Below are 12,503 nucleotides of genomic sequence, written 5' to 3'. Positions count from 1 at the left end.
ATCTTACATTTAACTTTTGTTTTAGTTATTTTTTAATCTAATTTGTTAAATATGACAGCAGAATGCATTACAATTCATATTATACATATAGAGCACAATTTTTCATATCTCTGGTTTGTATACAAATTAGAGTCAACAACATTTATGTCTCCATACATGTACTTAGGGTAATGATGTCCATCTCATTCCACCGTCTTTCCTACCCGCATGCCCTCTCCTTTCCCCTTCCTCTCCTTTGCTCTAACTAGAGTTTGTCTAATCCTCTCATGCTCCCTGTCCCCAACCCCATTATGAATCATCATCCTTATATCAGAGAAAACATTCAGCACTTGGTTTTTGGGGATTAGCTAACTTCAACATTTAACTTTTTGAGGAACTGCCAAAGTGGACATTACACAGTGAAGTTCTAAGGCAGGTTCCGTTGATTAGAGAATGGTCAAACCCACCTTAAGACAACAGTATTTTATAACTATCACTTTTGTACCAGGAAGTGATTCTTTAATGCTGGAGAGACACTGCTTTCATTTAGAAAAAAGCCATGGCTCCTCATGCCTGGATTCAGAAGGACTTCTGAATGAAGCACCCTGCAGTGGCCTTCCACCTTACTGCACAGGAGCCCCAGGAGCAAGGTCACTCCAGTTCTGTGGGCAGGTGCCAGGCCCCACCAGCCTCTGCCCTGGGAGGGACACTGCGCTGTGCAATTGTTTCTTACCTGGGAGAGAGTTGCATCTGCACATGCTTTTCGAGCATCCTAAAAGACAAGGACAAAGTTAGTCAGTCACATCGCTTACATTCAGTCCCAGGACTCCCCCCACATGCAAGTTTCAGAGAGCCTCCACCAACTGCAAACAGCACGAGCAGAACAGGGTGGGGCAATCTCCCTTGCCTCCCCTCTCCCCCAGTGCACTGTGCTTGTGGACTGCCCAGGCCACCCTGGATAGACACTCATGATACCCAAACCCACCCAAGCCTGCAGTACCCACAGGTCTCAGAACTTTAGGCAGCCCTGGAAAGAGCACACTGGAAGCTGGGACAGCAAAGAAAAGCACGGGAACCAACACTGCCTTTCCAGGGCCACCATACACGTGCTTTTGTCCAGAGGCACCTGAGGGTAAAAGGGGTGGGCGCCCCCAAAAGACCCACTACCCAGGCCAAACAAATGTTCTTCTATGTTGCGTTAACTAAGGACTTTGCTTTCAAGCCATATAATCATTAAATCTAAATTCTATGTAAACAGCAAGGAATCAGGAATTAGACACTCAAACTCTGATTAAATTTCCTGGTCAAAGCTACCCTGTTATCAATCTGTGTTCCCTTCTTTTTCTTCTTTTGGTGCCGGGGATTGAACTCAGGGGGACTCAACCACTGAGCCACATCTCCAGTTCTCCAGCCCTATTTTGTTTTTTATTTAGAGACAGGTCTCACTGAGTTGCTTAGAACCTCGCTTTTGCATAGGCTGGCTTTGAACTTGTGACCTTCTTGCCTCAGCCTCCCAAGCTGCTGGGATTACCGGCATGTGCCACCATGTCCGGCTCTTCATTTTTTTAAACCCAGGGGTGCTTTGCCACTGAGCCACATTCCCAGCCCTTTTTATTTTGGGATAAGGTCTTGCTAAGTTGCCCAGGCTGGCCTCAAACTTGCGATCCTCCTGCCTCAGCCTCACCAATGGCTGGGATGACAGGTGTGTGTCACCATACCTGGATATCTATCAATCTGCTTTCATCTCTGTAAACCTATGGAAGCAGGTAAGAACTGTGAAGAGATACACCATGAATGTTAAATTGTTTTCACCACTAAGAAGTGATCAAAAGTTACTAGAAAATAAGTCCTGAAATCTCAAATCAGCATGTGTTGTTCTAAGTAGAAAGCTCTGTATCATGAAGGAAAACGAGGCAACAGCTTTATGAGGTTCAGCATCTGAGTGGAGCATAACCTGAAGGAACCCACCACAATTCCTAGTAAGAAAACACTTTGTCATCTGACCACCTGTTACCACCATGCCAGCTGGGGCACTGCCAGAGCAGTATTTCAGGACAAACCACCTCACTGGAGATGACCGTTTTTTATGAAGTTGACGGCAATACTTGGGAACTGATAGCATGGAAATATGCTGAGATTACTATTACTGCATACCAAACCTAGATTCCAAATTCTTCTTTAATGGAAGTTATTAGTGATTCTGCTTGTTATTAAAACATACCAAAAAAGCATTTTTACATAAGTAATAAAATGAGGAGAGCTGGGCTGGGGATGCAGTTCAGCAGCAAAGTGAGCAGCCGCGGGATCAACTGAAAACAAATTATGGAGTAAAGTAGATGAGAAAGATTCAGAGTAGCAAGTCTTCTCATCAATTAATTCTTTCTGCCAAGTATGAAGCTTAATATTTATTTCCAAATACATGTGTGTTAATATTATATATGGCTTTTGCTTTAAAAAAGGCACAACAGGAATTTTTTTGTGTGCCTTGTGTAGGCGAGGAAAGCACTCTACCAACTGAGCTATATCCCCAGCCATACAACAGGAATTCTTTAAACAGAAGAAATAAAATACGGCACCTAAACAGCTTAACCCTGGTTAATTTCTAACATCCATGTGGGCATCTAGACACGCCTACAGCTGGCTGTGGTAAGACCACTGCTGAAGAGCAGGGAAAGCACAGGCGAGCCCAGGCCTCTCCACTTTGGCCAGCATGGCTGTCAGGGAGCTCAGTGCCTCTCAGAACACACTCCTTCACCTGCAAGCTGTAGAAAGCCTCCTGGTGCAAGCCAGCCCTGCACCTGCTCCAGGAGGACAGCGCAACACCCCTCAGTTAACTCCAAGTACAATGGGCGCACAGAAGGGCACATTGTCCACTCCTCCACTCCATCAGAGGGAATGATCAAACAAACAACCCTTCTCCTCTTCTGTCCAGAGATGTTAGACCCTAAGCAATGCCACAGGAGAGGCTTCACTCTCTTGTTCTGCGGGTGTCCTGCTATCTCACACATGGAGCTAAGGCCTGGGCTCTGGCCAATTCCAGTTTCTGTACCATGTGTCCAGGGCAGCTGGTCTGTTCCTGAGTGAGTTGTGCCCTCTGAGTATTTAAGCTATGCCTTGTTTCAATCAGCATCTCCAAGAACCCATGTTTCCTCAGTAATACAATCAAAAGAATAATGAAACGTCCTTTGGGGTCTTTTAAGCTGAAAATCAAATCTAAGAAAGAAAAAAAGACCCCTCTTGGAATCACCTGCTGTTTCCTGTTCGCTCTGCAGCTTTAATCAGCATGCCATCCTCGAATACTCAGAAAAAACATACTTTTTGAAAGAAGTTTTCTCTTCCCATTTGGGGTAATGGACTCAACGGCCTTCAACTTACCCCCGGTCCTGTGCAAAGGAGGCAGCACAGCATCAAGTCCTCACTTCAGAGACAAAGCCCAAACCCCAGGCAGGTGTCTATGGAGTAGATCCTCATCAGGATAGCAAGGGTACAGGAATGGCATGGAGCCGCGCTGCCCACGATGGGCTCCTGGGCCTTGACCATGTGCATATGAAATGCACTGGGGCGAATGGAGGCATTCCCTTAAGGGTGGGCTATGAATTGAACTCTGAAGACAAACATCTCAATAAAAGGGCACCAAGCACATACTAAAACACTGAAAGGAGACTTGCAAGGGCTGCTTGCCTCCACATTTTTAATATGGCAACAAAAGCATTTATCAAAGGCCATGTGCCACCACGTGGGCCCAGGAGGACCCTGTGCATTCCACATGGGAGGGTGACAACACAGGAGAGTGCCTCCTGTCAGTCTCCCTCTACCACACGGCCTCTTGTGAACAGAGCCGAGTCCACATTTATGAGCAACAATTTATGAAAATTTTTCACTTGTTAGAAAAACAAAATGTCCCAGGGACTCAGAGATAGAGGTAGGAGGATCACAAATTCAAGGCCAGCCTGGGCAATTTTTTAGAGAGTACTGGGTCTGCAGCTCAGTGGAGTGTGTGCCAAGCACATGTGAGGACCTGGCTTGGATCCCCAGGATCACAAAAAGATCGCAGAGCCATGGAAGGCAACATGTCTTAGCAGGACAGTCACACATGGGCACATGTCCACTCCATCGGGCACACAGGCAGGGCTTCACAACCCCTCAGCCTGTACCACTCTGGTTACATTCTTAGCCATTGGGTTTTGGGTAAAGAAGAAATATGATCTCAAAAGCAGTAAACCAATTAGAGTGCTTTGAATTCAGGGAAAATGACTCAATTACACTAACATTAATATTAAGCAACAACATCAGTTTTGCTTTTTAATTTACCAAAACCAGTGCTTACTTCAAAATGAATTATGTAGAAGCTTAAGAGTTTGTTTTTTGTACTGCAGATTGAAACCCCAGGGGCTTTATCACTGATCTAGACCCCAAGCCCTTTTAATTTTTTCTTTAAATTTTGAGTCAGGGCCTCATTAAGTTGCTGATGCTGGCCATCAATCTGGGATCCTCCTGCCTCAACTTCCTGAGTAGCTGGGATTGTAGGCACATACCACCATTCCCAGCTAGAAGCTTAAACTTTTAAGTCAAACAAAATTTTAGGCAAGACAGGGATGGAAGTTCTCACTTGTGATCCCAGTTACTTTCGGGAGACTGAGGCGGAAGAATTACTTAAGCCCATAAGTTTGAGATCAGTCTGGGTAACAGAGAGAAACCCTGTCTCAAAACAAACAACCCCCCCCAAACCCCCCAAAAACACAAGTATAGCTCAGTTATAAAGTTCTTGCTTGCCTGATGGGTATGAGGCCCTAATAAGATTCCCAGCATCACCAAAAAATAAAATAGAGAAATATCTTTTGGTTTTATTCAAACAAGTATGTCAGGGAATAACTTTATATCAAAGCAAATGTTTTAAAATGTATTTCATCAGTCCTGGGTAAAGACACACATTGAGGAAGCCTGACCTAATAAAGCTAATAAAAATCTAGATCCTTCTCACATGCATTGAACTGTAGCAGGCCATTTTAAACATCCAGCTGTAAAATTCCTAAACTAGAGGATATTTTCTATTTTTTTCCAGCTGTAAATTTCAGCAATTCCATTATCTTTTCTCAAGTCTGAGGCAAAGGTGGTGAACATGAGGTTGGTGCTTCTTTCTCCTGCAAGGCTGCTGGGCATGACTGGCATGTAGAAGGAAGCCTTTGGCTTTGTCCTGGCAATGCACTCAGAACTGAGCTGCTGTTCAGAAACGTGCTCGACACTGTGACTTCTTGTAAAGGGGTGCTCTGAAGGACAGCCAGAGCCTCACAGAGGAGACTAAGCCAGTCAGAAGAAGTTCCCAACAGACAAAAGCCCCGCCGATGCTAGGTTTCTGCTGATGAGCCTGTCTCCTCTTCTTCCCTCATTCATCATGGCAAGTGGGAGGACACACACACTGCTGCATTAATGTGTCTCTAAAAAAAAATGTTCACAGAGGGGACCAAGCAGAACTAACTCCTTTTAGATCAACCTCTCCTTTATAAAGAGCCTGTGGATTCTGCAATTTAGCAATAGGTGTCGGGTGGGGGTATGGCTTAGTGGTAGAATTTGCCTTTTAGACAAGAGGACCCAAGTGTCATCCCAGCACCATCAAAACAAGAAAGGAGGAAAGCAAGAGAGAGTTAAATGTTTGTGGCCTTTTGTTAACCCTTATTTGTTTATTTTTACGTGGTGCCGGTGAGCGCTCCACCACTGAGTCACAACTAAAGTCCAGAGAATTCAATGTTTTAGAATTCCGTTGAAGTTATTCATTGTTCGGTTTTAACCTCAATCAGATACATCTAGCTTTCAGTCTCTCAAAAGTCGTAGGTTCCCACAGCCATCCCTAGGGAATATTCCTCTTTGAAATTAAGAAAAAAAAAAAAAAAAAAGAAAGAAAGAAAAACAGGCACAGCTAAAATACTTTTGCTTTGTTGTTGTTAAAGCTCTTGTCTGTAAGCACCTTGTCTACCCTCAAGTTGGTAGCCATTATCTTCAGGGGACGGGACAGAATTCACCCTGTGATACAGTGACCAAGTCACAAAACTATTTCCCAAGGTGAAGACAAAAAGCACAGAAGAGCCAGGCATGGTGGTACATGCCTGCAATCCCAGCTATATGGGAGGCTAAGGCAGGAGAGTCACAATTTCAAGGAAGCCTGGGCAACAAAATTAAATAAAAGGGCTGGTGATGCCTCTCAGTGGTAGAACATCATGGGTTCAATCCCCAGTACTAAAGAAAACAAGAAAAGACGACAAGGAGTAGTGATGGTGGTAAAACAGACCTTTCTGAATTCTACAGAAACATTGCATATGTATTCAAATAACCAATAATTATAATGTGCATGAAAACAAAGTACTGGATATAAGACTAGCATATGCTGAGCCAAATTAAGATTCAATTTCAACCGGATGAGGTAGCAAATGCCTGTAATCCCAGCAGCTCGGGAGACTGAGGCAGGAGGATCACGAGTTCAAAAAATAAAATACAAAATAGGGCTGGGATGTGGCTCAGTGGACAAGTGCCGTTGAATCTAATTCCTGGTACCAAAAAAAAAAAAAAAAGGAAAAGATTCAATTTCTGTCCAAAAGACCAAAAGCCTGGCTCTATAACCCTCTTCCTGTGATGGTACCGTCTGGTCTGAACCACATGACCAGTGAGCCTGGACACATGCAGGTACGTACTCTGATTTGGTTTTTCAGTTGTTCCGCCTCCTGCCGTAACTGGTCAAGTTCACTCATCTTCAGGTCTTAGTGCTTTCAGTGCCACCTCAAAGAATCCGTGATCTGAGACAGAAACAGCACAAAAAAATTGGTAAGTGAAGATGACAATTACACACTGGCTTTGCATAATGTGACCATGTCTCACAGGACTTTGATAGTGGATTGAAAAAAGAAAACTTGTTTTAGCATTCTTCAGGAAAATGCAAATGCTTAACACTGTCGTTTTCTGAGTCTCCCCTATAAACCAAGAACACAAGACTAACGTTTAGAGTAGACACCACACCAAACCCCAGGGGCAGTTACCTTAGGAAACAACCACAGCTATTTGGCAAACTAGTGCCTTGAAGCCACGGCAGTAACCACAAGGATGCCAGGATGTCCACACAGCAGTCCTGAAAGGACAGGGTAGTATCCAGCAGTCCTTCATTCCCACCAAAATGGGCCTTCTGGGCCCAGTGGAATCAGGCTAGTGGGAGCCGTATGCCTGCCCAGTTCCCTTACCAAGAGTCTACCAAAACCGTCCTCTTGAAAAGCCTTTTCCCAGGAGGGTGTCACAGGAGATGGCACTTCTGATTAGGATCTTGGCTGCTGAGTCAGTCATAAATAAGACCAGAGCCTTATTCAGCTGGAACCACCAGCACCTTATTCACTTCGGAACGTCAGCTCTTACATGCAAACACGGTTCCCACACGGATCTGTTTCTCATGAAAGTCACACAGGTTCACAACTTCACCATCACAATTTTATGTAAAAGTAATAGGGTTACTACACTATACATCAAATATCTAATGTCCCCGAGATTTAAACACATCTGGGGGGCTTTATCTGAATGACCCACAAAGCCTAGTTTTTTAATGTTCCTCATCACCTTCCTCTGCACAAAAGCATCCAAAAATCATCATCTCTTGCTCCTCACTGCAGAGTCCTGATGTGTGCTCACTGATGACACCAGCCTCTCTTCAAACAACAAAGTGCCTTTGGGGGCTTCATCCGGCTTAGCAGGGACAGGGGTGAGTGTGCCAATCAGCACTGGAAACAGCAAAAAAGTGTCAGTTAAACTCCAAACTCAGGGAACCAGAGTACTCTCGAACTCACAAGTGGTGAGAGTGAGTCTGAAGAACTACCAAGAAAGGCCTGCACGGCTTGGCTGTGACCTGAGGCAGAGTCCCCAACATGCAGACCAGGATCTGCGGTTGCTACTGTCTAGGAAAGCTCAGTGTACAGCAAGTTTCAGAAAGACTGCTGACCCTGGGGGCTGCTTCTCCAGGCATTCCTCATGAGGGACAGGAGCCACGAGGAAAGCTCCATAGGAAGAGGGCCCAGGCCCAGGCTGCCTGCGTGAACAAAGTGTAGTTGGCACAGGACAAGGCAAGTTCACTGGGCAGGCCACTCTTGTAGGAAAGACTGGGAGTCCCTCTTCTTTCTTGAGACAGGGACTCGCTTTTTTGCCCAGGCTGGTCTTGAACTGCTGGGCTCAGACAATCCTCTGTCTCAGCTTCTTTTGTAGAGGGACAATAGGTGTGAACCACCATGCCTGGCTCTAACTCTTTAGCACACAAGCCTAAGGACTGCAATTTATGAACATCACCATGTGAGAGCAAGAAGGATCAACAGAAAAGGAAACCATGTTTAGAACTGAAAGCTGGTTCACACGACTGCCCTGCTTGCATTTCACAGTAGGTTACAGTGCCAGTTTTTCCCAGTCCAGCACCCCAACAGAATGGTCCTCAGTGGTAAGAGGCTCCTCCATCCCACCATCTGGAGGCAGTGTGAGGAAAAGGGGCAATCAGGGTCATCAGGAGGCACAGTTCTAGTCAATCAGGCAAGTTAGTCAGGTGCAGTGTCGTGCACCTGTGATCCTCGCAACTCAGGATGCTGTGGCAGGATTCCAAGTTCAGCCCAGCCTCAGCAACTAGAGAAAAACTAGAAAATGTAAATTTTAAAAATTTTAAATGGGGCTGGGGATATGGCTCAAGTGGTAGCATGCTCGCCTGCCAGGTGTGCAGCCCGGGTTCGGATCCTCAGCACCACATACAAACAAAGATGTTGTGTCCGTCGAAAAAAACTGAAAAATAAGTATTAAAAAAAACTCTCTCTCTCAAAAAAATAAAAAGTAAAAAAATAAATAAAAATTTTAAATGCCTGGGGCTGGGGTTATGGCTCAGCAGTAAGAGCGCTCACCTCGCATGTGCAAGGCCCAGGATTGGATCCTCAGCACCACATAAAAATAAATAAATAAATAAAATGAAGTTATTGTGTACAAGTACAAAAAAAAAAAGTTTAAAAAAATTTAAATGCCTGTCAATACATTTCTTTCTCACTAGTCTTTGTAAAGATGAAAAAATTTAAACACTATTTTCCACAACAAAATCTGGAAGGGGGTTTTACAGCTGAACTGCTCGGGCCCACCTGCAGGTCACAGGCACATGGCCCCAGCTGAGCAGCAGGGCAATGGATGGCACACACCGTGAACAGGCCACCTTCTGCTTATCACACAGAAGGTTTTCCCCACCTGCTCAAGTTCACGGTCACTGTGAAGAGACAGCAGGGGAACAAGCAGACCAGCCCATAAGGCAGGATGCCCTTCCATGTGAAGAGGACAGGCAGCAGTCCAATACCAGATCATCTTTTTTTCTACACATAGGAAAAAAGATCAGCAGTGGCTGTTTTTGCAAGAAGGCACAGGAAGAGCGGGGCAGTTTCTGTTCTTCCCTGGGGGTTCATAAGTGGTCTGCTTGCCACCAGCTCCCCAGATTAACAGCTTCTCTATGGAGTCAAGAAGCATTTACATTTTCTCTACATGTTTTGGTTTAAAAAAAAAGGGGGGGGGCCTATTGTTAACTTTTTATAATTGCTAGATAAAGTGTGCGTATCACTGATAATAATGAAATAACAATGCAAAAATTTGGGGGATTGCTAATTATATATTAAATTAAAAAATAACATAGATTTGAATGCAATACTCCTAGTTGTTTTAGAAGAACATATACTTAGAGGCTAACTACACTTTCATGAGAATCGTTGGCCATGTTTTTCTATCGAGTCTCCCAGCGTTGGTAAAGCTGCTCATACTACTTTCAAAGTTTAAGAATGAAATGTCTGTTAAAAAGTCCTACTTACATTTACTTACTACTGCTTTTCTCCAGGCTGCACCTTGTCCCCCAGCTCTTCTGGGAAGCCCCACCATCAATTCTGCCTGCCTGGGGCTGCTCTCCTCCAACACACCCGGGTAAGCTCTGGTCCTGCTGAGGTCGCACTTTCCACCTTAATCCCCTAAGACAGGTCCTGCTGAGGTCTCATGTCTGCTCATGACCCACATCTGCCAGTAGATTTTATTTAGAACTTTTGTTTTAGAAATACTACTCCTAGAAATTTAAATGATTTAAAAGCAGTGGACTGGGAGTGCAGTTTATTAGTGCCTAGCATGCATAAGGCCCTGACTTTGATCCCCAGCACTACAAAATACAAAAACCAGAAAATGTGTACTAAAGGGATCTGCCCCTACTTGAGATGGCATGCAACACCTCTGTAAGCCGCGTGTTGGCAGGGTTCTCCCAGAAGAACATTCCACACGTGTGGCACCATGCTTGACAGGCAGTGCCTCTACCACCTCCTGACAAACTCAGGGCAGTGGCATGTGCTTCGGACCAAGGTCCCTGAATGAAGCGGAGAACGAATGCCAACCACCACTGACAGTGCCCCCCAGGGGCACCAGGCTGCAACAGCTGCTACAGGGGCCACAAGCATGGAAATGCGCTCAAGATTCTGGTTTTGCAAACGTGAAGATTATGGCCCTCACACCAAAGCACTCTCTCTGGTCTGGCTACCGCAGAATGGGAACAGTGTTATCTATGTCACAGAGCTGAAATGAAGATATATATATATATGTACGTGATGCCTACGCTGACATCTGAGCAGCAGTCAGGTGAGAGCACGCACTGCTGGTCTTGGCTGGAAGCGCAGTCTTCAACAGCGGGGATCCCTAACATCACACTCCTGCGACCAGGGAAAGAGGGAAGATCTGTGGATTCAGGCAGTTAAGGGATACCCTGACCAAGCAGAAAGCAGACTTGTGGAAGGAGTCACATGAACTGTGCAACTCTGTAGGTGTGACAACAGCACTACACGTTTAATGGGGCTTTATCATTTAAAGACAACAATGAAATCTCTGAAGAACAAAATGGTATCTCTGAAATTTGCTTTGAAACAACCAAGAAGGGAAATAGAGGGGGGCACATAGAAACAAGGCCAGCCATAAGCAAGTAATAGCTTAGTCTGCTGATGGAATTTCTTAAGCAGATACTTTTGTATGTATTTCAATTTTCCATTGAAAACCACTTTTTAAACTGGATGTGATGGTGCATACCTGTAATCCCAGCTACCTTGAAGGCTGAGGCAGGAGGATTGCAAGCTTGAGGCCAGTCTGAGCAATTTAGCAAGACCTATCTCAATATGAAAATTCAAAAGGGCTGAGGAATATCCCCCCAAAATAAACAAACAAAAATCACTTCTTAAGATACTGGGGTCTGCTGGGCATGGAGGCATACACCTGTAATCCTAGTGGCTCAGGAGGCTGAGGCAGGAGAATCTCAAGTTTGGAGGCTAGACCAAGCACCTTAGTGATTGATGTAGCTCAGTGGTAAAGCAAGGACAGTACCAAAACAACAATGACAACAGAGGAGGAGGGGGGAGGGGGAGGGGGAGGGGGGGAGGGGAGGGGGAGGGGGGAGGGGAGGGGGAGGGGAGGGGGGAGGGGGAGGGGAGGGGAGGGGAGGGGAGGGGGGAGGGGGGAGGAGGGAGGGAGGGAGGAAGGAAGGAAGGAAGGAAGAAAGGAAGAAAGAGAAAGAAAGAAGAAGAAAAATGCTGGGATCTTGGATCTCAATTCAAAATCCAAATGAACAAACTGGGTGAGGTGGTACACACCTTAGTCTCAGTATTTAGAAGGCTGAGGCTGGAGGATCAATTGAGCCCAGAAGTTCAAGACCAGCCTGATTTTTTTGAAGAGAAAATTGGGAAGACATCCAGGTATCAGATGACAGGAAGGAACTTCTGCTCTTTTGCTGGACATTACAATGCAACCCTTAACAGCTACAAGTGCTTGTCACTGGTAAGTGGAATGACAGATTTGGGGATTTGCTTCAAAGTCCTTCAAAGAAGTACTGAGGAAAAGGGAAGATGGACAAAGATGGCCAGTTTCTGAAAATGTTGAAGCTGGGTGACCACACAGTTATCTCTGTGTTTGCACATTTTCTTACATTAAAAAAAATTTTTTTTTTTAGTTGTTGATAGACCTTTATTCTATTTACTTATATGTGGTGCTGAGACTCAAACACAGTGCCTCACACATGGCAGGCAAGCGCTCTACCACTGAGCTACAACCCAGCCCTCTCTTACATTTTTTAAGAAGTCAAAATAGTTTTTGGCCTTTTTTGACCACATTATAAACATGAGTTCAATACATCTCAAACAAAGCCCAGGTCTGAATGAATCTCCTGGCTCTGGGAGATGTGATCCCTCAACACTGCAGGAGCAGGTCTTGCCAGGGCACATTTTCTGCAGTGACCTTGGAGCACACTGCCACTTTAGCTGGTTGGTTTTGAGAAGAATTCAATGTCAGTTCTTACCAAGTTTGTGTGGACACCCAAACGGCCAGCCTTACATGTCCACGCTTCACACCCGACATGTTCACCTGGTTCTCTTCCGTTTGCCACAGTCCCCACACCTTCCCCGCTCTCTGCACAATGTGCAGCTCACTCACAGCACCTCATGGCCCTGAACTGACTCCCCGCTTCCTTGCCTTTC

The 12,503-nt window shown here is 45.2% G+C and overlaps 1 protein-coding gene across 4 annotated transcripts in view; it reads right to left on the bottom strand.

The window, feature by feature from the left end:
* Gnb1 (G protein subunit beta 1) overlaps nt 1-12,503 on the bottom strand; it is a 71,787-nt gene that overhangs the window by 20,677 nt on the left and 38,607 nt on the right. For all 4 annotated transcript variants that reach the window (XM_077109997.1, XM_077109994.1, XM_077109996.1 and 1 more), the window contains exons 2-3: nt 6,663-6,764; nt 713-751 (exon numbers count right to left, since the gene is read on the bottom strand). In XM_077109997.1, coding sequence (XP_076966112.1) covers nt 713-751; nt 6,663-6,719 — 96 coding nt within the window. In that variant the 5' untranslated portion in view covers nt 6,720-6,764. The remainder of the gene's footprint in view (nt 1-712; nt 752-6,662; nt 6,765-12,503) is intronic.

Source organism: Callospermophilus lateralis, chromosome 7 (genome assembly GCF_048772815.1).
Source record: "Callospermophilus lateralis isolate mCalLat2 chromosome 7, mCalLat2.hap1, whole genome shotgun sequence".
NCBI classification, from domain to species: Eukaryota; Metazoa; Chordata; class Mammalia; order Rodentia; family Sciuridae; genus Callospermophilus; species Callospermophilus lateralis.
This window is presented reverse-complemented; position numbering and strand designations above follow the sequence as displayed.